The 23843-nt window shown below is 57.0% G+C and overlaps 6 protein-coding genes across 6 annotated transcripts; 3 read left to right on the top strand and 3 right to left on the bottom strand.

Annotated features, from left to right (window-relative positions):
• Window positions 1-522: 522 nt before the first annotated feature.
• CH63R_13503 (uncharacterized protein) lies at window positions 523-3174 on the bottom strand (the record flags this gene model as incomplete). The annotated part of the gene is made up of 1 exon (XM_018308477.1): window positions 523-3174. One exon carries the CDS (start codon window positions 3172-3174, stop codon window positions 523-525), a length of 2652 nt encoding a protein of 883 aa, XP_018150795.1.
• An 8154-nt stretch (window positions 3175-11328) lies between these two features.
• Window positions 11329-12768, top strand: CH63R_13502 (Nuf2 family protein; the record flags this gene model as incomplete). Its single annotated transcript, XM_018308476.1, has 2 exons — window positions 11329-12600; window positions 12655-12768. 2 exons carry the CDS (start codon window positions 11329-11331, stop codon window positions 12766-12768), a joined length of 1386 nt encoding a protein of 461 aa, XP_018150794.1.
• Window positions 12769-13027: 259 nt separating this feature from the next.
• Window positions 13028-13699, bottom strand: CH63R_13501 (uncharacterized protein; the record flags this gene model as incomplete). The annotated part of the gene is made up of 1 exon (XM_018308475.1): window positions 13028-13699. The coding sequence occupies one exon, from the start codon at window positions 13697-13699 to the stop codon at window positions 13028-13030; it is 672 nt and encodes a 223-aa protein (XP_018150793.1).
• Window positions 13700-14869: 1170 nt separating this feature from the next.
• Window positions 14870-17381, top strand: CH63R_13500 (Ap-3 adaptor complex subunit beta; the record flags this gene model as incomplete). Its single annotated transcript, XM_018308474.1, has 3 exons — window positions 14870-14909; window positions 14986-15128; window positions 15222-17381. The coding sequence occupies 3 exons, from the start codon at window positions 14870-14872 to the stop codon at window positions 17379-17381; spliced, it is 2343 nt and encodes a 780-aa protein (XP_018150792.1).
• A 1750-nt stretch (window positions 17382-19131) lies between these two features.
• On the top strand, window positions 19132-21134 carry CH63R_13499 (RTA1 like protein; the record flags this gene model as incomplete). The annotated part of the gene is made up of 4 exons (XM_018308473.1): window positions 19132-19363; window positions 19456-19954; window positions 20037-20276; window positions 20882-21134. The coding sequence occupies 4 exons, from the start codon at window positions 19132-19134 to the stop codon at window positions 21132-21134; spliced, it is 1224 nt and encodes a 407-aa protein (XP_018150791.1).
• Window positions 21135-21418: 284 nt separating this feature from the next.
• Window positions 21419-22934, bottom strand: CH63R_13498 (3-hydroxyisobutyrate dehydrogenase; the record flags this gene model as incomplete). Its single annotated transcript, XM_018308472.1, has 3 exons — window positions 21419-22159; window positions 22420-22593; window positions 22686-22934. 3 exons carry the CDS (start codon window positions 22932-22934, stop codon window positions 21419-21421), a joined length of 1164 nt encoding a protein of 387 aa, XP_018150790.1.
• Between the last annotated feature and the right edge of the window lie 909 nt (window positions 22935-23843).

Below are 23843 nucleotides of genomic sequence, written 5' to 3'. Positions count from 1 at the left end.
GTTGCCGCATTCTGTTCCCGTCCCCCTTCGAGTCGAGAGGGGAAGAAAAGGTCGGCGGTGAGGTGGTTGCAAGTGATTGCGTGAGTTGTGGAGAGGATCGGAAGACGGGAGGAAGACGGAGGGAAGATGAGAGGAAGATTGGATAGCCAGCCAGCTATGAGCGTAGTCGTCGGGGGAGTTTGATTTTTGTGTAGATTTTCCAAATGTTTTTTTTGTTTGTCGTCAGTGGCAAGGAAATATGAGAGATGAATGAGTGAATATGGTCGGTGGATATAAGACGGTTAAGAAAAATGGTAATGAGCGTCGGTTTGGGTCGAGAGTTCTCGGCCCTGAAAGAGTCAAGGAAATTGGAGTCTGAGTGACTCGTGTGTTTCTCTCGTCGGCTTGCTCTGCTGGGCTGGCTGTGTTGTGTGGGTGTGTGTGTATCTTCTCCTTCTCCTGTCTCGTCATCTTGGGTTAACGTTCCTCTCACAAACTCGTCACAACCACTGCACCATCAGTGGGTGACACCTCGTAGATGGTTCATGCTTGCGCGGGGGACGAAACATCGAGAGCCTTGGTGCTGCCCGAGCTCACATGTCTGGCGTTGCCCCTGCTGAGGCTCACGCTCGTGGCGCGTTGGACCTTGGGCGACTCGCCGTCGACCTCGCTCTCCGACGCCTCTTCGGGCGACTCCGACGACGTGCTGCTGTTGCTGCCGGCCTCGTGGAACGAGTTGAGCATGCCCACGCGGCTCGTGATTCTCGGGTGCTGCACGACGGTCGCGTGCTGCCTCTCGACCGAACCCCATTTCATGTCGGCGGCCTCCGCCATAACCTCGTCCTCGTCGCTGCTCGGGAACGCGTCGCCCGTCGACTTGCGTGTCAGCCGCTCGTCGGCGAGCATCTCGCGGGACGGCGTCGCGAGGTTCGAGAGGTACTCGTCGTCGGCGAGGTCCTCCTCCGTGCCGTTCGGCGAGGGCGTGCGCGTCGTGATCCGGGGCGGCAGCCGCTGCATGCTGCCGCGCAGGCCCGAGGAACGGCGGGCACCGCCGACACGACCCGAAAGCCACGAGCCCTCCGAGTCGATGGACGCCAGGGAGACGGGCTCGGGCGAGGGCTGGATGCTGTGCCGCAGCGACGTCGGGGTCTGCCTCATCTTCTCGAGCCTCTCCATCTTCTCGTCGACGCGCCGCAGGTCCGACGTCGGGGTGTCGTGCCTCACGACGGGCGTGTTCTGGAGTCCGTCATCCCCGCCAACGCCACCCGACCTCGACTCGGAAACGACGGGCAGAGGCACTTCTACTTCGGGCGACCCGACGCGCGAGTCGGGCGGGCTCATGGGAAGCTCGGGCAGGTCCTCCCTGAACCGGGACCTGGTCCGCTTGGGAACGCCGTTGCTGACCTTGCGAGGGATGTAGTTCATCGGCATTGGTATCGTTTGTGTCGGGGCCGCCTGTGCGTCCTCTTCTTGCTGTTGCTGTTGTTGATATTGCTGTTGTTGATGTTGTTGATGCTGCTGCTGTATCTGCGTGTGTTGTGTCTGAGTTGCCGTCGCCGCTGCTGCTGCCGCTGCCGCTGCCGCTGCCGCTGCCGCCGCCTGCATCTCCTCGCGCGACGTGTTGGAGAACGAAGACGGCCCCGAGTTTCTCCTGTTCCTCTTCCCGAGCCGGAAGAGGGCCGAGAAGGAAATGCGGGCGCGGCTGCTGGACTCGGAGTTCTTCCGCGGGGTGACGTCGCTCTCGTCCTGTCTCGACGAGTACTGCGACACGGCATTCTGGTCAGATTCGGTTGCGTTGGGCGACCTCGACCTCGACATCCTACGCAGGAAACTCCGTCTCAGTCGCATGCTGCCCTTGGGGGTGGCGGCCTTGGTGCTGGGCTTGCGTTCGGGGACGGGCTGCGCGGGCAGCGTCGGCGACGGAGGCGCCTCGGGGGGGATGCTCGTCGTTCGGTGGAAGTGGTGGAGGAACGCCACGGGTTCCGGCTCGACCTCCATCGGTTCCGGGTGCGGTTCCGGGTGCGATTCGGCTTCCCTGGTTGTCGATATCTTCTGCGAGTGCCTCGACGAACTCCACGAGCGTCTCCGCGAGGACGTCACGACGGCCGACGGCGCGTCGATGCCGAGTCCGGCTTCCCGGCCCATGACGCCGCGCTCCATGTTGACGGGCGGCGGCGAGCCGCTGTTCCTGGCCTCGGCCTCCATCTCGCGATGCCTCTCGGCCCTCCGCGCCAGCCGTCGTTCCACCCGTTCCTGGTCTCTCTGTCGTTTCCTCTCCCTCCTTCTGTTGTCCCGTTCCATCAGCTCTCTCAGGTCGGCGGCGTCCAGGTCGTCGGCAAAGCTGTCGACCCTCTTGTGTGCCCTGACGACCGACTCGGGCACCCTCTCCGAGACCTTCCTCTTCTGTTGCTGTGTGCGCGTCGGCGCCGAGCCACTGCCGGGCTCCCATCGTGGGTAGACGGCATACCGCAGCGTCGGCCGGGGTGCCAGTATCTCGAGTGCGGACACGCGGAAGGAGTGCAATTCGGTATCGGACGACATGCTCGAGTGAATGGACATCGGTAGCGATACGTCGGACTGGGGGTTGTCGAAGCTGTTACCGTGGAAGCCGAGGCCCGTCTTGAGCCTCTTGCTCTGCTTCCTGATGGGCCGCCCCGACGTCCAAGTGTCGGCCGCCGGCCGTACCGGGGCGAAGTGAGTCATGGCCTTGATGTCCGCCTCGCGGTCCGTCGTCTCTGCTCTCCTCGTCGTCGTCGTGGCCGTTGTGGTCCTCCTCCTCTTGCTGTTGTTAGTCTTCCGGCGGGAGGGCGGCGCTGGACTGGCGGCCTGGTGCTGGCCGTGGTGGCGTGCATTATTATGTAGGGTTGGCGCCCGCTCCCATGCGGCATCCGGATCCCCTTTTTCTTCTCCGTCATTTCGGTCGGCTGGGAAGGGCCCTGCTAGCCGGCCAGGGACCGGTGGACCCGAGCCTGTTTGCCCCGCGACACGGATGGAGTCCTTGCGACCGGGGGAGAAGCTGTAGGATCGCTCTCTCCTGGGCGAGGGCGAGGGCGAGTGTGGGTGCTTCTCGAGGCGCTGCTTCTTGGGTGTAGCAGCAGCCGTTGTCGCCGCCGCCGACGTGGCGAGGGTGGTGGCTTCGCATCCGTCCGTCGTTGTGAGACCTCGTCGTGCTTGTGGTGTTTCCACGTCAGACATGTTGGCGCCGCTCCGTGGGCGTTTGCGACCGCTTCTCCGGCGGAAGGGCCAAATGGCCATGTTCCCATCGGCCAGAGGGCGGAAACGAGGCGTACGTCGCGGACAGGCAGTGAGTGTGGACGTATGTTTGTGTGTCCGTATGTGCGTACGGATGGTTGGATGGGTGTGTGTATTGTGTGTTAGCGTGTGATACTGGGATGTTCGTCCAAGGACCAGTGTCTGTATGAGTGCATGATCGTATGTGTGGGCGGAGTGTTGTTCTGTTTCGATCTCGATGAGAATGGGGTGCGAATCGGCGCAGGTGGGCGGCCTCTTGGGCGCGTTTACATCTCAATGTTCTTGCTCTTGCTCTTTCTCTCCCTCTGTCTGTCTGCCTTTCTCACACACACACTCTCTCTCTCTCTCTCTGTCTGTGTTTCCTTGCTGACTGGAATCGCCACCAGTTTCGCAACAGGCGAGTAATAACCAACGACGACGAATGAGTGCCACTGGAGTGAGTGCGTAAGTGCAAAGGCCGGGTTTGTCCCGAACGAGAAGAAGTGCGGGAGCTTGACTGCTTAAAGAAGGACCCAGGGATTGTGCAGCAAATATGGATTTGGGCCTCGAAGGGGGGGTTAGGTGGGAGAGGGAGGAGGGAGCGAGAGAGGGATTGGCTGTATGTAAGAGAGCGGGTGGATGTGATGTGGGTGAAGGGTACGGATACGGGAGTGACGGAGCGGGATGGATGGATGGATGGATGGCAAAAGCAAGGCACGGTGTATTCGTATCAAGAGTACGGATAGCTCGCTCGTGCTTGAGTCGAGGATTCAACTTAAAAAGAGGGACACTTCAAAGTCATATGCTATGCAAAGTGGCAATGGCTGGCTGGGTTGCTGGATGCTGGTGGAATGACGGGTGGGAGGGGGAAGGGGAGGGGCTCTCAAGGAGAAGCAGGCTTTTTTTTTTTTTTTTTTTTACGAAGGCACGCGAGACTGGCTGGGCTGAACAGACAGAGGAGTTCTGGCAGGCTGTCTTGTCTGTCTATCCGCCAGGTACAGACAGTACATGCTCTCAAGCTGCAGAGCAGAATTAGGAGGAGAGCTTGTTGCTTGGCTGGGCTGGCCGGGGCTGGATGGCGCTGGTGGTAGCTTGTGCCGGCGCAGATACTGGTGTGTGAGAGAGTTGTGAGCGTGTGGTATCTGTACCTGTACTTCGTTCCTTGCGGTACCTATCCGAACGGAGCCGTCGTGTGGGTGGCAGGGCAAGGGAGCATGAGCATGAGCATGAGCCATGAGCCATGAGCCGGGACCTCTGGGGGATCCCTAGGACCTTGGGACCTCGGGCCCTTGGGACAAAACCAGGAGAGAAGGGAAACGTCGGCCAGGGTTGGTTGGTTTGAGTTGGAAAATGTCAAGGGTTGGCCCCAGGGCAGGTAGGGTGTGTGGTCTGCAGGTTTGTGGAGCGCGCCCGTTGTGGTGGTTGGGGGGGTGGGTGGTGTGTGCTTTTGTGTTTCTTCCTGCTTTTCCCCCTTGTTAGCTCTCGTGGCCTGGCTAGTATTCGTTGTGTGTGTGCTTTAGAGTTGGGTTGTCAAGACTGGAAAAGACATGTCCAACGGCCTGGCTGTCTTGTCTGTATGGCTGAATTGACAATTGGCTGAGAGTTGACTCAACTCCCCAAGAGACGAGAAGGGGGAGGGAAGGGGGGGGGAAACGTGATACCAGTTGAATGCCAGCGGACTCTGGGCACAGTACAGGTACAGAATGCGTACATTGTAGGGATGGACGAGATGAACCAAATGGACGAGATGGATGGCCAACGAGCTTCTTGCCGGCTGGGGGGAATGTCCATGTCGTCGATGGGACAAGGACCGGGCCTGATCGCCGCAGTGAAGTTTTCTTTTTCTTTCCCTTCCTTTTCCTTAACTATTTTTCTCTCTCTGTTTTTCTTCTTCTTTTTTTCCTTTCCCACTCTGCCTGTACTTCGGCGTCAACGGGGTGGACCACCACCCCACCACCACCACTCGCTCTGCTTGGCTTGGCTTTGCTTCCCTTGCCAACTGGCAAATGAACTGCATTCGTACTCTGTACTGGGTAGGCGTTGGGGAGTCTGATGACATGCCATGCCATGCCATGCCATGCCATGCAATGTGTATGTGTGTGTGTGTGTCTGCCGCAGAGCTGGTTCCTGAATGCCCCTGGACTCCGTAGCCCCTAGACTCCGTGGCCCCCGAGGCCTTGTGCCATGCTGTTGCTCGTCCGGTCACTCTCCCTTCTCCAGTCACCCAGTACGGTCGCCGTGACAATGTCCCTGGGGACACGCCAGCCAAAAGCTCGTCAAGGTTCCTAGGGATGTGGGAGGAGGTGCTTAGTCAAGGTACCTGGGGCCTTCTGCATCGCGTCGTATTCTGCGCCGCACTCTCACCGGACCCCCCGTCCCGTAACCCGCTGCGCTATCCAGGCTCGATTTGCCTCCTGTTACCTCGCATCTTTGACCTGGGACTCTTGTTTCTCGTGAAGCTGCGAACAACACCCACAGGTTTGCCGGCATCACAGCGGTGACAGTAACTGTAGCGATCATAGCAATGGAACCGGCACCCACAGAATTGAATCGTTGTCGAGATGATAGATGGCGCAAGCCTGTTTGTTTGACAGCTCGTGGGCTGTGCGGATTATTCCCTCCTTACAGAGTAGGTATCCGTAGTGTACGTACATCGTACATCGTAGTCGGTAGTTTGAAAAGTCCAGGGCTGGAAAAGACTGACTGAGTCATCTCCTCGAAAGGGGAGAGATCCAGCAGATCGCACCCGACTCGAGCAGCCCCCCCAGCCTCAATCAAGAATCGTCGTCAATGGCTATGCCCTCTTCGGTATTCCCATAGTCTTGTTCCTTGCTGCTCCCGCATATTGGACCCCGGAGGGGGAAAAACCCAGATTCACCAACAATATCCAAACCCGCCTGCTCGGCTCTCAATGGCGATCCACTCATCGACCAAGAGAGGAAGAAATCCGGAGGAGAGCCACTTGTTCCGCCGGCCCCTTACACGTGTGGGCACTTGCGATACTATTCGTAGTAGTGTATCCGTATCCGTTCACGAGGCGGAAATAAACAGAGTTGATCATCTTGATTGGTCCGTATCTCTTTGCCAATCAGCCACAGACGCTGAATATATTGCAGCCGCCTCCAGCCCCGTCCCAACCGCCAAGGCGCTCACCGTTGCCTTTACCGTTGTTGCCGTTACCATTCATTGTGTTGTGTTGCCCCGTCTCTCCTTGCTGCGTTTTGTCCGCCGTCTCACGCCGGGTGCGTGCCCTCACGTTGAGGGGGTTTGCGCTCCCTTTCGCGGCAGATGTAGCAAATAGAAACCAAAGTGAAAATGGTCGTCAGGCTGCCGAATGATGCCTGCGTCTGCGCCGTCTTCCCATCAATATTCGCCCTAACCTCCTTATCTTCCACAAGCTCAACCCACAGACAGCTGCACCAGGCGAGGCGTCGTGTACAGTGCTGGGCTTCTTCGCTCTCAGGTAGCCAGCCCCCTTCCCCCAAGGTAAAGTTATGACTTGACGGTGGCACTGGCATTCGTTTGGCGCCATTAAACTACCGGCCGAGCCGCCGTCATCTTTGCGGGCAGATGATTGACTGGCGGAGAGCTGGCAACAATGGACGGGCTAGTGCCATGCTAGCAGCCTAGAAGCTCTACCTAATCTCCCCATCTCCCTCTCTCTTCCCATCCCGCTTGAACTCCCCCATTCCTCGCACTCACAAAGTCCCATCTGACCAAAAACCCACCGGCGAGCAGACAAAGCGAACAAAGGTGACGCAAACGATGCCGAAATCACCTTGGCCGCTGACAGGAGAACACAGCACCTGACCACTCTGGCAGGGCTACCAGAATAGCGCGTTTTATTTTATTTTGCCTCCAGCCCGCGTTGCCAGAGAAGCAGCTACTCGGCTGGGCCTCTCTGTGACCACATGAGCGAGTGCTTCTGCTACAAGCCCTCTCACTTACTTGTACACATTGTACACATGGATTACCCGCATTGGGGTTCAGTTTGTCTTGCGGCTTGCCGTTCGTCCTTTCGTGTGCGTAACGGTCGTCTGCCCTCTCTGGGCTTAAGGGGTGGGGACCTCGTGTGCGTGGCCTGTAGGGATTGTACTTGCTTGGAGAAGAAGCAAAAGCCAGACGGTGCCTGTTTGCCGGGCACAAGGGTTGTGGGCCGCCGTTGGGGCAGGGATCGTCACTCACCTCGTAAAGTACCGTTACTTGCGGAGCGGGACGCCAATACCCCCTCCATGGCGTGTCCGCAGCCGTCGGGAGCTGTATCGAAGACACCGCAGCCAGCGAACCGCTATTTGCGTCTACGGTCTGTACGAAGGGCGGACTTGGCACCTTGGGATTCTACAGGCCATCGTGGTGGAAAAGTATCTATTTTCTGTTCGTATTCGTCCTCCAGGGCCCCGGCGGCCCTGAACTGGCAGCTCGAGACGCTGCAACCCCGTATTTCGCTGCGGCCTGCGTGCTTTTGACAGCCAAAGGGCCCCGGCGCTCGTCGTCGTTAACTCGTTGGACATGGGACAAAGGGCCTAGATTCAGGAATCAGCTGCAGCAATCAGCATTTCCCCATCACGCAAGATTTCCAAAGCGACCCCCGCCTGACGAGATCGATATATTGTGTCCGTGTCCGTCGTGTTGTCCATCTCTGTCGTGTCGTGGCCCAGTCAGTGGTGCTGTTGTCATTGCATTGCATGACGTTCTGCTCTGCCACGTTGAGCACTCCCAGTTCCACCCTTCATTCACAGCCTGGCTGCATCTCATCGGCGGCTAGCTTCGTGAGAGGCCTCTGGTCTCTCTCTAGCCTCTGGGTCACAGTGGCCTGGTGAATGTCATTGCCTACGTTGCTTGTCCCTGTTGCAGTGTGCATTGGCGGGACGGCGTTGTTCAATATCCGAGATCCCCTCATTTGGGGCGATGCAACCAGAGTTTTGGCCATTATGTCATGGCAATCGTGGCTGGCGCGATGAGGTAGCGTTCCGTCAGGGATAAGAAAAGCCTCCATGCCAGGTCCAAGAGTCAGGGACGTCGTAGCGGCGCTCTGGCTGACACCTTTTTGCTGCGTGGTGGCTACAAATGCACATGTTGCAACAGGCTTCTTCATCGTCATCCAAATGATCATCATTGTCATCCATGAATGTGGCTTCGATGGCTTTGTGCGCGCTTCGGCCGACGGCTTGACCGGGGTTGCTTTTCTTGGGCGCCTGGGGGGATCAAGGGAGGATCCTTTAAGATTGGCGTCCCATCGCAACGTCATTTGTGCCTGGGGTTCGTTCACCTCGGATCAGTTCATCCCAGCCTGCTCCATTGAGACTCTTGAGTTCGTCGTCCTGGTACTCCCGACCTCAATCCGGTCTCGTTTGAGGTAGTGTCTTTCAATGCTTCCAGATGGGTATGTACGGATACTTCTGCTGTGATACTTCAAACAGCGACTGAACGACCTTGACACGGGTTGCATGCGAGACATGGTCAGACACGTTTTGCTCTGGCCTCAGTTATCCTGAACGGTCTAGCGCGCTGCAGGAATCGAGCTCATGGTTTCTTTCGTGCCTGTCAGACTCGATACGTCGTGCAAAGACCCCGGATACTGTAATTGGTACTGCATAGTGCTGCAGAGACGGCAGCAAGGTGACAGGTAGTGTTTGCGAATGGTTCGTGCCCCCAGATGTTCAGATATCGAGCCATCGGGTCCAGTAGTTAGAAGTCCAGCAGTATCCTCCAGGTGATCCACTGCGTTGAATTTGCATTTACACTACATATCCTCCGCCTCGCCAGAGCTGCGTTCGGGGTATGGTCAATGTGTAGACAGACAGGCGCAGCGTCGGTATCAGATTCGGCTCGAGCAGATGCAAAGCAAGGGAGTCCGCTGTGTCAGCTCTCCTGAGCAGCTATGTGCGTTTGCATTACGCCTGAAGAAACGACAGTGTACCGATCCGCCGCCGTGGCGAGTGCTTGACATTCAAGGGTAGGCCGATTCTCCCTTGTGAACGTGACATATGGATCGCCTTCTTTGACCAGCTGTCGCTCCGGTTTGGTCCTCGGCAGCATACGATGACAGCTAGTGCAGTCCCGGAGCTGCTCCTACTCGAAGAAATGGGTCCTAGGGACCAGATCCGCGACGCTGCAACTGTGTTCAGAGTGATCATCAACACGCTCGAGTTGGGGTATTGATGATCACTCTGAACACAGTTGCAGCGTCGCGGATCTAGTCCCTAGGACCCATTTCTTCGAGTAGGAGCAGCTCCGCTGCAAATAACAACAGAGGGATCGTAGTTGCCGACAAGTATGGCGATCTAGGAAGTGGACATTTTCAATTAGATGAAGTCGTTTTGTGTGAACTTGCATACCGGATAATAGTTCATAAGAATCAGTAGGCGACACATTGCAACATTGAGGCATTCTTCAGATCTTAATATACCCCAGTGTACCTATCAGGGTCATAATAGAAGCCAGCTACCTGGATGCAAGGTTAGTTAATAGGGTAGTTATAGGCTTGGAAGCCTCCATAATACTGAGTTTCTGAGGAAACCTTATGATGTATTCAGTATTAGGCATAATACTTATGCTGTGTTTTTTACCGTATTTTCTTCATATTGTGTACCTGTGCGACCTTAAGAGGGACCGCCTTGGTAACGTACCTTAGTTTGATTTCGAATCGAAAGGGACCTCTGGCCTCGGGCCATGCAAGCGCTGCCAGAGCAGATTTGCGGCTGTGACAAGACGGCGGCATGGTCAATAGTCGTTGCGGTAAATCAGAGCAAGAGCAAGCCCCCCATTTCGTCTGATGGCCAGCTCCCTAGCGCCTGGTAGCCGCGCTAGACGGGGACATGTCGAAAAGCAATTCCAAGCTGTTTCAAGCTCGAGCATCTGTCTTATCAAGCTCGTTCATCCTGGCCAATGAGGTACTCCCGTCAGAAGATGTTTCACTCGTCGGCGAGATGCTCGTGGCACAGGTGGTGGCGCATTGCGAAATTAGATGGCCAAAACCCTTTGGCCCAAAGAAAACGATTTGACAAGACGGAGATGAGCTTTGGGGACTGGAGTACAATTCCAGCCGAGCGAAATTGACCACAAGTTGACTGGTAGGCCTGGTTTCAAATGAGGCCAAAAATGCGTGGATGCCATGTGGGTGGTTGGCGGTCGGCGGTCGGCGGAAACTGGCTAGGATCAAGTGCAGATCTCGCAGCTCGCGCTGGCCGAGGGTGTGGCCCTTTCGGTTCGAGACTGGAACTCCAGCGTCCTATTGGCCTTTCCAAACGTTGCGAGGATCGGGCATCAAGGCCAGCAATGGAACCAGGTCATCTGCCGGCCGTCGAGATGCATGGGATGTAGACGCTTCTAGACCTGATATGCTGGACTATCAACCATGTACCTGTATCCGTAGTCCGTGTCCAATGTTTGATTTGGCGGTGCGGAACCGCTTCGCAACGACCCTGCGTCCGCCTCCGAGGAAGTGGATGATACTTTCGTCATGGCGCATCTGCCCAACATTGACTTTGAAAGCGTCTGAATCGGGTTCGAGGGGAGGTCGAGCAGAGGGAGTACCGCCAGGCCAGGTCAGGTCCCAGATTGACAAGAAGCCTTCGCAATCACACTCTGGGATATCATTTTCGAGTCATTTGCCGCACAGTGGTGCATGACATGCTTTCGGCAAGGTTTCCGTGAGCTCCGGACGGCCGCAGAACGTGGAATTACAGTGCGACTCTTGGCGATTGGACAATGCGGCGTGTTGGTGGAATTCCATCGACGTTCAACGTTGTGTCTGCGTCCGCATATTTGCTACCGTCATTGTTTGTCACTGTGTCGCCGCCCGGCTGGCAGAGTGCGAGCGCACGGATCATCCGGAAATGATCCGGAAGTTTTCCCAGGCACGTGCTTCTGATCATGTGATGTGCGGTGTCTTATCGATAAGAAAGACGGTAGTGGGGTGGGTTGTCTGAGCAACAAGGACGGTTAGGCTGTTTACGGGGCAGTCCGGCCCAAGTCCAGTCACTTTTGATCATATCACAAAACGGCGCGACAAAAGCAACTGAAGAATATCTACAGTCAGTCAAATTTACATTCCATCGCAGCACATCCCCATCGCCCTCTCTCCGACGAGGAGCTTGTCCGAAAACACTACCCAGCATGTCGTACAACCCGCGCATGAGCATCATCCCCCCGACGCAAACCCAGTCGCGAACCCGCAAGAAAGAAGATGAAGCCGACGCGTTCATGCGCCTCCCCGACAAGGAGATTGTCGGGTGCATAACAGACATCGGCATCCCCTTCACTGTTGCAGATCTCCAGAAGCCCAACCCTCTCCAAGTCCAGATGATCTTCGAATGGTTCGCCGAGCTGCTCCTCAACGCGACGAGGGACACGGTCGAGCCCGCCATGCGCGCCGCCGCCGAGGACATCTGCGGCGAGTACTCCGACGTCGTCCCCCCGGACACCCGCAACCTGATGGGCTTCTACGTCTCCCTCCGTGGTCTGCTTGCCGAGTGTGGTGTGCAGGACTTTAGCTTCAATGATCTTTACAAGCCGTCGTACGACCGCCTCGTCAAGATCTTCAGCTACCTCATCAACTTTGTGCGCTTCCGCGAGTCGCAAACCAGCGTCATCGACGAGCACTTCAACAGGGCGGAGACGACCAAATCCCGCATCGAGAGCCTGTACTCGGAGAACCAAGAGATGGAGTCGCGCCTCGTCGACATGAAGCGCAATCGCAAGGCTATGGAAGCCCAGGTGCGCGAGAAGACGACGCGCAACGAGGAACTGAAGCAGAGGCTTCTGGAACTGCGTCGCAACCAGGAGCGCGTGGCGGCTCGTTTAGAAGACGCCAAGGTCAAGAAGACAGAGCTCACAACAGCACTGGAAGAGAAGACGGCGCAGAAGCTAGGCATGAAGCAAGACTGCACGAAGCTGCGGCCCTACGTCATGCAGAGCCCCTCGACGCTGCAGGCCACCCTCACGGAGCTGAGCAACACGCTCAACAGCGAAAAGGCGCATATCGAGGCCCTCGACCGCCGCTCCCGTGCGCTACAGACTTCGGCCGATTCATTCTCGGTCGTTTCCACGGACGTGGCCTCCTGCATCAAGGTGCTCGACGAGATCGGCGTCGAGCTGGCCAAGGAGGAGGAGGAGAACCTGAAGAATGTTAAGCAGCGGGATGCTCTATCGGAGCGCGGTAACAACGTGCGAGAAGTCGAGCGGACCGAGGCGCTGCTGCAGCGACAGCTGCTCAAGTGGAATGAGCGTACCGAAAAGCTCCGCGAGCAGAGTTCCACCAAGGCACAGGAGGCCAAGGAGAAGATGGAGGAGCTCCGTGCCGTCCACCGCAAGCTGACGGAAGAGCGGACGGACAAGGGCAAGGATATCGAGAGGCGGCGTGTCCGCATCGAGCAGACCGAGAAGAAGGTACGTCGCGTGCCTCCGCTGATCCGCTAGAACGTGATGCTAACGATGCAATAGATGCTGGACCTCAAGGAGAACATCGAGAACGAGATCCACAGCGCCTACGACGAGTTTCTCAAGATGGACTCCCATATCAAACTTTACATCACCGAGATGGAGCAGGCCCTCTAAGGCCCGGTCTCGTCTTGTTTTCTTTTTCTTTTCGCTTTTCATGGTCGGTTTCTGTCGGTTTGCAACGAGGACATGAGTTAAAAAGGATACCACGGGCTCGGCGTTGATGGGTGCAATAAGGGACGCTGGTTCATGGTGGGAGGCAATGGCCAAGGATTTCCCTTCTCGGTCTCTTTAGTCGTTCACGATTTATGTTCAGGTTGATATTCATCCGCTCCGGTCTCTCGCGTCCAAACAGGGCTTCGTGCGTGAAATGACTCTAAACGTCCCATTGGCCCGTCTGGAAATGGAACCAGCGGCCCAGAACCCGCTTCACCTCGACCGTCCTTCCCGTCCAAACGCCGTCATCCCGTCGCGATCCCCCGCTCAGGACCGGTGCGTCGTCTCGTAGGACGGCCTTGAAGTCCCCGTGCCCCCCCGCGCCTCTAGGCTCGACGATTGCCGGCTTGAACCCCGTGCGCCGGGCAGCTTCGACGAGCGCCGCAGCCGAGCTGCTGAGGCCTTGGGCACTCCACTCGCTGCTGTCGCGATGGAGGTCGAGAAACCCGTAGACGAGGAGCAGGGGCGGCCGGCGCTTCCCGGATGACGGTGGCGGGTGGTTAGGAGGCGGTGGAGTGAGAGAATTGGCCGGGTCGAAGGCGGAGAGGTACGCGCGGAGGTGTATCACTGTCGGGATGAAGAGGACGCGTATGTGGCGGGCCACTGCGGTCTGGTAGAGCGTCGCGGAGAGAAGTGGTGGAGGATGAGAGTCGTTGAGGATTTGGTGGTCCTCTGGGGGGATGCTGTTGTGGTTTTGGACGGTGGATGTGAGAGTTGAGATGAAGTCGTCTCGCGGGTAGCAGACGAGGATCGTGGTTGGGTAGGTCTGGAAGGTGACGATGTAATGGAGGAGCTCTACTGGCGAAGCTGGTGATAGCACTGTCGGGGTCATGATAAGATTGCCTCGTACCCTCAAGAGCACGGCTCAAAACAGGATGCAGTGTAGTTATCCGGTGGTTGCGGGCGGTAGTGATGAGGCTTGGTCGTAATTCGATGTTTCGGACGGTTTACTTGGAAGTTGAGTGAGTGAGTGAGTGAACTGGAGACCCACATTTCTGTTGAGTGTCACGACAAAGTGAGCCACATCAAATCACTGCTTTCCAAACATTATCAAACTCTGTAATTGGAACTTCAATATCACCATTAGTTTATACTATAACCCATACATGGTGTAGTTGCTTGCAAGGAAAGTTGGGAAACTTGAAATGCCCATCGTCATAGACGCAGTACGCCATTGGTCGATGGGTATTTGCTTCCGCTAATCGTGCCAGACAATTGAACGAGCAGCTGTTTTGCAACCCGTGATGCGTGTCTGTTTTATTTCAGGACCCGTTATACTTGTGGCATGCTCCCGAGTTGTATGTCAGATCACAATGATAGGTTTGAGCAGATCTCAAATTTATGACCAAAGCTGAGTTTCCACTTGCAGATTGAAGCTGAAGCTGAAGCAAATTGACCTTCAGAAACAAATACTGTATGTAGCAATGAATAACCCTACCCCCATTTGAGATTAATAAAACTGTTCTATTGTTTATAAATCTCAATGACTATAACGGTACTTCTGTCTCACAGCGAGTTCAGAGATACTGCTTGCTGCTTCCCCATAGATACCATACGTTTATTTGACTTCAAATTGAGAAGTCCATACTGTATTTCCCATATTGATAGCGAAAGTCGGCAAAGACCAGGTCCCCCAGCAAGGGCCACTACTACTGTTGGTGGGGGTTGGCAGTGCTCCAGAGCGGCCTTCGGCTGGCAGCTCCCCCCGTTCTAGCGGCCCCTGCCCCTCGAGGTCACTTTGGCAGCTGAAGGGACAGACAGCTAAGCAAGCAGCAAAGCAACAAGCACGTCAGCCCCGGCCTCGCTGTCCCTCTGCCCCTCGGCCACGAGACGTCATTTTCCCTCGCTGCATCCTTCTTTCACATCCATCCCGACGACCACGCGAAGCTCGACAAGATCACACCCCTCCCTCCCTCTCTCCCTCTTCCCCTCCTTCCCCCCCTCCCCTTTCTTCACGGCTTCCGCACGGCTGCTCCAGCTCCGACCATCGCTGGTGCCCGTCATGGAGTCCATCGCGCGGATATCCAGTCTGCTTGAGAGCGGTGCGTACTCCAACATACATCCGTCCGTTCGTTGTCATGTCCCTCCCTCGCTAACCCGTCGGTCGACCTCATCCAGCCCGAGAGCTTACCCTTGATGCCGCCTCGGCGACGCGCAGCTCCCGCAGCACCGGTCGCCCTCTCGATCGTACGCAGATTAAAAAGCTGTTGGACAGTCGAAACGACCGCGAGGTGCTCGACGGTCTTCGCCGCGTCCTCTCGGTATGATTCGAACCAAACCTTTCCCGCCGCCGCCGTCTACCTACTTTCTACCCACGGAAGAGCCATGGCTAACCGCTCCTCTCCTCCATCCAGATGATGTATCGCGGCCAGAAGACGCTGCCCTTCTTCTCCTCGGTCGTCAAGAATGTCGCATCGCCCAATATCGAGATCAAGAAGCTTGTCTACATCTACCTCATCCACCATGCCGAGCAGGAGCCCGACCTCGCCCTCCTCTCTATCAACACCATCCAGAAATCCCTCTCCGACACAAACCCCCAAGTGCGCGCCCTTGCCCTCAAGACCATGTCCGGTATCCGGGTCCCCGTCATCAGCCAGATTGTGTCTCTCGCGATCAAGAAGGGCGTCGCCGACATGAGTCCCTATGTGCGACGAGCGGCCGCCCTCTCCATCCCCAAGTGCTACCGCCTCGACCCGACACAGCTGCCCCAACTCCTCGAATACCTGACCGCTCTCCTCGGCGACAAGCAGTACTTCGTCGCCGGTGCCGCGGTATCGGCCTTCCTCGAGGTGTGTCCCGATCGCATCGACTTGATACACCCGCAGTACCGCGCTTTGGTCAAGAAGGTTGTCGACATGGACGAGTGGAGTCAGTTGGCGACGCTGCGCATGATGACATACTATGCGAGGAAATGCTTCCCGAGACGGACGCGCAGTGTCAAGAGTCACGAAAAGACAGCCGATCTGGGGGGCTTTTACGGTGACACTCAACAGGAAACAGGTGAGGAGCAGCAGGTGGTCGTCGTGGACCCGGACCTGGCTCTGCTGCTGAACGGTATCAAGCCGCTCCTTCAGAGCCGCAACTCGGCTGTCGTTATCGCCGTCACAAGGTGCTACGTCGACATCGGCACGCCCGAGTACGTCAAGACTGCCATCGGCCCTCTCGTCGCACTACTCAGAGGGCCTCAAGACATCCAGCAGGTTGCGCTCTACAACATCGTCTCCGTTTGCCTGACGAGGCCGGGCGACTTTGCCAAGTACGCCAGCCACTTTCTCGTCAGAGCCACGGACCCTGCACAAGTATGGGAGCTGAAGTTGGAGATCCTCACGCTCATCTTCCCCCACGCTCCGCCTTACGTCAAGAGCCTCATTTTGAACGAGCTCGAGCACTTTTCTGGCTCAACCAACAAGGCGCTCGTCAGGGAAGCAGTGCGCGCCATCGGACGATGCGCCCAGACAGACTCGTCAACAGCCCCGAGGTGTCTGCGGCTGCTCCTGGGACAAATCACGAGTCTGGACGGAACGTTGGCGGCCGAGTCACTGACGGTCATCCGACATCTGATCCAGCAAGACCCCCAGGGACACGTCGCGACAGTCGTCAGGCTCGCCAAAAACCTCGACTCAGCAACCGACCCGCATGCGAGGGCAACCATCATCTGGCTGGTGGGCGAGTTTTCAGGCCTCGAAGGCGAGGACAACATCGCAGCGGATGTGCTGCGAATCCTTCTCAAGGACTTTGTGAACGAAGCAGAGGTGGCCAAGGGGCAGATCCTCCTCCTCGCCGCCAAGGTCTACCTTCACCATGTGAACCGTCAGAGCGAAAATAAGGGCGAAGACGAAGCGGCGGTACCCAGTCAGGACGATCACCCCGTCGCGAGGCTCTGGGATTATGCCTTGTTGCTGGTCCGCTACGACACGTCGTACGACCTGCGCGACCGAGCACGAATGTACCGAGCTCTCCTTTCTGTGCCCCAGCTGGCGACGTTGATGTTGCTGGCACCGAAGCCAGCACCCCAGGCTCCCAGCCCATCCGAGACTCGCAAGGGCTTCATGCTCGGCTCTTCGACCCTCGTGTTGGCAGGCGGAGGTGGCGTTCACGGCCTGCGCGGCTACGAGGGTCTTCCTAACTGGGTAGCGGAGGGATCAGAGCCGGATCCGCGGCTGCGAGAAACGGAGACGCCCTCGGCCTACGGAGAAGAGAAGAGCGTGCCGGCCAGTCAAATGCTCGACAGCGCCGTCAGAGCCGGGCCGACAAAGACCAACGGCCTCGGAGCTGTTGTTGGTGCCGGTGCGGGAGCCGGCGTTGGTGTCAAGACGCTCGACGACTGGCTTGCAGAGGAAGAAAAAGAGGAGCAGCAAGAGGCGTTCAAGATGGACGATGACGACGACGACGACGACGAAGAAGAGTCCGAGGAGGAAGAGACGGACGATGAGGATGACGACGAGGATGAGGATGATGAGGAAGACGAAGAAGAAGCCGAGGAAGAAGAGAGCAGCGACGATGATACCAACTAGGCGTATCGTCGTATGCTCGCAGAAAAGCTACGCTCATGATGCAAACCAAAACAAGCATACATTCTTACCAACCTACCTAATTCGATGACATATCGTAATCATCGCGAACCAGCTATCCCGGCGATGATTACGTCTGACACACCGTCCGCCGGCTGTCATGTCTTCCCGCACCTCAACCCCGAGTCAGAATAAGCATGGAGGTGCGTAGATGCCAACGCTGTCTCTCAAGATAGGCATCACTTGACGCGGGATGTAGTGACACCAAAGATGGACCCGAAAAACCGAATGCAACAATCGATTGGCGGAATTGCATCAAAGGCGGCTATGCTTCACGACTCGGTGAGATAGGTTGCTCCGACAGTCTGGGCGCAGAGTCGCAAATCCTACGACACCCACCGGAATGGCACTCCGGCCACTTTGCCATTCTATGTTTTTCCTATCGGTTGCCACGCGAGGAGCAGGCATGTCATCATGTACGTAGTGGACGTGTGTACAGAGGTACTGTGGTGGTCAAGCGATATCCGAGAGACCCGAGGCCGCCTTATCCCCTACACTGCGCCCCTCTCGGGTTCGTCAGATGGGCGAAGGCGACTCACAGCCAGGGACGACCCTTCAGATCCTTGTCGATTTCTCGGTTCGAGGCTCGGGTGGCGCTCCAGTAGCATCGCTTAGCCCGTGTTGTTCGGGTCAGACTTGGCGAGTCTTCCCCGTCGAGCGGGTTCGGTTAATCGGGCCAAGGCGCTAGAACGATGCTAAGATTCGGGTGTCGGAGCGTGTTGGCTGTGAGAATCGAATCCCCACCCACCTTCAATGGATATTTCGACTGTTGACTTGACTTGACTCTTGACTCTGAGCTCTTGAAGGCCATGATCTCTTGCCCCTTGCCATTATCCAAGTCAAGAGGGCTGGCCAACAAAGAAACTCTCGGGTTTTTAACTCGGGTTTGGAGGTTGAGAGTTCCCGCGGCTGTTTTATTTGTCGAACTGCACACTCGCTCGAGGCTCAAGTCACGCAACGAAGAGATTAGACACATACATACATCGGAATACATCACCCAACGTACAATAGCCCCGTACGCGGTACGGGTAGTGCGCACTGCTTTCCACTTCCAGAAATCCGGCGGGTCCTTGCGCGTAGTGTAGAAAGAGGAAGCGGATCGAGAGACATCTTGGCCCTGGGCTTAGCGTCGCCGTTTGCTGCACCACCCTCACCACCACCACCGCCGCCGCCCGTCCACCACCCACGCCCACACCCATCACTCAAAGACACATTTGTATCTCGCTTCGTTCGGCTTGTTCGTTTTCCAGTGATCGGTCGGGCGACCCTGGAATTAACAGGAGAGGGCCCTTTTCTTTAGCTCCGCTCCACAACCATGCACACACACACACACACACACACACACACACACACACACGCCCCTTAGTTTGAGGACGCAGTGGAATGAATGGATTTCGGTCTGCGGGTGTTTGTATACATATGTAGGTATATGCCGGACGTCGAATGCTCCTTGTATTTTCATCATCCTCTCCCTCCTCTTCTTCGGTCTGCGCGTCTTCGATTCTTGCCATTCCCTCCTTCGTCATTCTTGTTTTCGTAGAGGATTCGAGCGCGACTTTGTCCACGGGCAACTAGAAGAACAAGTAACAAATCATACGAGGGGCTTGGACGGGGTAGACCAGCGATTGCCTGCTCCAGGAGATATATCCAACTCACATCACAATCACAATCACAACCCACAACCACAACCATCATGTCGGCCAACGACACCACGGTCCGGCGGCCGTTCCGCGAGTGCACCGAGGTCTCGCAGCTATGCCCCGTCGATATGACGGTGCTGGCCTATTACCCCAACTTTGGCGCCAACATCTTCTTCGCCGTCGCCTTTGGTCTCGTCGTGCTCGCCTCGGCCACCATCGGCACCTGGAAACGCACCTGGACCTTTATGCTCTTCGTGACGGGCGGTAGCATCCTCGAAACAGTCGGTATGCAACCATAGGCTGTCCCATCCCTTTTCGCGGACGGGACAAATGGAACCCCCGACCCCGTGACGAACCCGCCGACTAACACAGCCTAGGCTACGCCGGCCGCGTCCTGCTCCACGAGAACCCCTGGAACTCGAGCGCCTTCCAGATCCAGATCTGCACCATCATCCTCGGCCCAACCTTCATCTGCGCCGGCATCTACCTGACCCTCAAGCACGTCTCGGCGAACCTCCACCCGGCCCTCTCGCGCATCCGCCCGCGCCTGTACCCGCTCATCTTCCTCCCCGCCGACCTCACCTGCCTCATCATCCAGGCCATCGGCGGCGGCCTCGCCGCCGCCGCGGGGCAGACGAACAAGAAGCTCCTCGATGGCGGCAACCAGGCCATCATCGCGGGCATCGTGCTGCAGGTTGTCGTGCTCATGCTGTTCGGCGCCACCGGCGCGGACTACTGGATCCGCGTGCGGAAGTGGGCGCACGCCGGTGACCACGGCGCCGGCGACATCGCGCTGTACCGCGCCAAGAAGTTCAGGTCGTTCATCTACGCCGTCGCCGTGGCGTATGCGTGCGTCATGATCCGCTGTGTGTACCGGTACGTTGGGGATCCAAAATCGAGACGAAGATTTCTCAAAAAAATCAAAAACAAATCAAGCGCTGACTGACGTTGGGAATAGCGTCGCCGAAATGGCGGGCGGATGGGGCAACCACATCATGCAGGACGAGGTCTCGTTCATGGTCCTCGACGGCAGCCTCGTGCTCGTCTGCGTCACGCTACTGACCGTCTTCCACCCGGGCCTCTACTTCCCCGCGATGAGCGTTACCCGCAAGGCGCGGGCCGGCGAGAAGTCCGAATCCACAACGACGACGACGTCCACGCCCGAGAACGTCAAGGCCGAGTCCGGCCATCAGTCGGTGTGAGAGAGAGGGCACGGACGGTACAGACGGTGTGTTATAGAAAGGAAAGAGAGAGATCTTTGGTTAGACGAATAAAGTTCAGGGGTTACTTCCTACGACGGGTCGTCACGGTACGACGATTAGGACTTTGTTCTATGGCGTTTGGGGCATCGAGATCCGTTCCTTGTTTCCATTATCAGCAAATATTAGGCGTCTTCTGGAAGGGTAGAGAGATTCTCGCGGTTTGGAGTGGGCACTATTGCCTAAGATTATACTGTTGTTTCCACTCTGAGGTTCGGGACTCCATTCAATCTGAGGAGACTAGTCTTCTCAGATATTATAATGTGTGTTTAGGTCCTTGACGACATGTTTAAGCGCCTTTGGTATGTCAGTACATACGGTCATGGCCTTCCCACACCGAGTGATTAAATACCTTTTTAATTCAATCATTGCCCAAGAAATAAGTTGTTCTTTATGGTGCTTGGAAACAATAACCAACACCTGAGTTGAGTCTCTAAGAGAAACGCACCAACAGCCGATCAACCTCGGACGCCCTCTTGTCGCCAGCGCAATTAGACTAACGGGAACCTGCGGTAGGCCATACGTCTCAGACATCACGAGACAGAACCATGTGCATGGTCGACGCAATCCACCACAAGTGTGGCATCTGCCACGCCCGCCTAGGCAAGCCCCGGCGCCGAGACCTCGAACAGTGCTTCGCCGCCCTCGCTGCCGAGACCCCACACCGCGGCACCCTCCGCGACACCGGTCTGGGACCCGCCCTTTCGGACCCGGCGCTCCAACCCTCCGGTCTCGAGTTCGGGGTCCTCAAAACGGCACCGGCGTACACCCTCACCGAGCCGCAACACCGTCTATAGAAGCTGAAGGCGGTCAGCTGCGAGCTCTGCGTGGACTACTTCGGCAACGGGGGAGGCCAGGGTCTGGGAGAGGTGGTGGAGGGCCGAGACCTAGGCGCGGGTGGGCACGAGCAGGGAGAAGAGAACCGCGCCGGGGCCGTCAACGGCAGGATGGTGCGACATGTTTTGGTGATGTCTTTTATGCTCTTAATTGGTTCATTGTTCGTCTAGTGTTGCTCCCTCCCGATTCTTTCTGATCATTTCTTTTTGCAAACTCCTCCAAGTGCTTTCCAGACCTCGTCTGCTTACTCCTTACCACCCAGGTACCGGTACACGACGGAAAAGTCCCGCCCCTTGCAGCTCTCTTCCGCTTCGGCCGCGGCGTACACCTCGGTCGCCTTTCCCGCCAGCTCCAGCCGCGCGCCGGCCTCCTCGGCGGCGACGACGGCCAGCCCGAGATCCTTGCGCATCAGACCAATGCCGAAGCCGCCCTTGTAGTCCCTCCCCGCAGGGCTCCCCTCGACGACGCCACCGACGGGGTTGTTCACCTCGCTCGGCCAGCACCGGCCCGTGCTGACGTTGATGACGCCGGCGAGCACCTTGGGGTCGAGCCCCCACCGCATGCCGAGGTTCATGGCCTCGGCTGTCGCGATGTTGTTGACGGCGAGCAGGTAGTTGTTGGCCAGCTTGGCCGAGAGCCCCGTGCCCTGCGGTCCGCAGTGCAGCACGCGCCGGCCCATGCGCAGGAGCGTGGGCTCGATGGCCGGGAGGCGGCCGGCGTCGCAGCCGAGCATGAAGGTGAGTGTCCCCGCCGTGGCGCCGACGACGCCGCCCGACATGGGCGCGTCGACAAAGACGCTCTGGCGGCCTGGGGAGGACTGCGAGGCGGTGGCGGCGGCGACGGAGGCAGCAACCTCGCGCGAGGACGAGGGGTCAATGGTCGAGCAGTCGATGAAGATACGCTCCCTCGCCGGGAGGTCGGCGAGGATGGAGGCGTACACGGCCTTGACGTGGGATGGTTCAGGGAGGACGGTGATGACGGTGTCCTGTAGATGTGGGCGTGTGTGGTCAGTATCCATGACCCGCCGTTTTGCTGAAAACACGTTGATTGTGTAGAAAAGAAATTGCTTGGTTCAGGAACTAGAAAATGGGTAATATCAAGGCCTCTCGGGCCATGTCATAGTTGGCAAAACAGTTTTTAGTTGGCATCATGAGAGCAGAACACCGGGGGTGTTCACATTTTGTGTGAAGGGTGTCCGAACAAACACCGAGACACAAGAAGAAGACAAAACAAAAAGAAACGTACAGCTTCTGTCGCAGCATCTCTCGCGGTCTCGACGACGGCGACCTTTGCGCCGCCAACCTGCGACTGGCCCATCTCCTTGGCCAGGTTCGCGACGGCGGTCTTGTTGATGTCGAAGATGCGGATCTCGTCCGCGGGGCTCAGCTTCGCCTGGAGGTTCTTGGCCATTTGGTATCCCTGGATTCGGTCAGAAGGTCGTCAACAGAGACGGTGTGAAGAAGAATCGAAAGACAAAAAGAAAAGAAACAAGAAAAAAAGAGAAAACACACCATTTGTCCAAGGCCGATGAAGCCATAGCTCGCCAGCCGTCGCGGCGTTGTCGCAAAGCCGCGGCGTTGGACGAGCCTGAAAGTCCGTAACGTCGTGGGCGTCCTCATTTTTTTTTTTTTTACAAGGTTCCAACAAAACCCAAACCGCCAAACGAGATAAGAGCGATGGATGAATGAATGAAGGACGATGAGGATAAGTGAGGATAGAGTACGGCTCAGAAGACACCGAGGCGGGAGGATAAGCTGCATTCGTTCCAGCCGAGCTTAACCTCCTCCTCCTCCTCCCCTCCCCCGTCTCTCAGACTGCGGGGGAAGCTAGGAGGTGGACGGTTATCCGGGGAGCCGCCCATTGCCGGTGTTAGCCATCCCGCGTCCTCCAAGTAACGCACTCTGTCCCTCCCCCGAGCCTGCAAAGGCAAAGCCCCCTTGCATGGACGCGCGCGGGAGCGGCCCCGGGTTGGAGAAAAGAGGGCCCCTGGTTCACAGAGACCTACTAATCGGGACGCGCGTGGTCTGAGGTGGCGAAAGAGCCTATCGTCAGGTGTCGTTGTTCATGACGTGCGTTTTCAGGATGAAAATTAAATTATAAAAAAAATCATGAGCCGGGTGATGAATACTCCAATCGAGTAAATCAAAAGCAGAGTTCTTCATCCGACATCCAGCTCAAATCTTTTCCCCTTTTTCAGCAGCTCTCCTCCCACGGTATAGTGTGGACGGAAAGCCCTAATGACATCACGGCGCAACGTGACGACCGGCGACTTATCCACCGCTCGATGGAGATGATGGAGAGTCTCCAGCAACATACATCCCGGTTTGGCAAATTGTTGCATGGAAACCGGGAAACTTGGAAACCTGGAAGGGCTGTGTAAAGCATGAATGAGCAACACTGTGAGCGCGGCTAGAAGCGGGCCTCTTTCTGGCATCTATCTCCATCAAATGCTTGTCATAACAGCTTGCTTGGACATCCCGACCAAGAAGGTGTTTTGTGTCGTGTGATGCGCGGGACATGATACACGCCCAAATCACCCAAGGCAACGAACGGGCCCAGCATCACTCGCACAAACAGTCACCATATCCAATTCGACGACGACGCCTGCGAGCAGAAGAACCTAAAACATAAACAGTACATCAATTACACTCGCCTCAATCCTCAATCCT

The sequence above is a fragment of the Colletotrichum higginsianum genome, chromosome 10 (assembly GCF_001672515.1).
Source record: "Colletotrichum higginsianum IMI 349063 chromosome 10, whole genome shotgun sequence".
NCBI lineage: Eukaryota > Fungi > Ascomycota > Sordariomycetes > Glomerellales > Glomerellaceae > Colletotrichum > Colletotrichum higginsianum.
The sequence above is the reverse complement of the archived record's forward strand: the minus strand, read 5'-3'. Positions and strand labels throughout refer to the sequence as shown.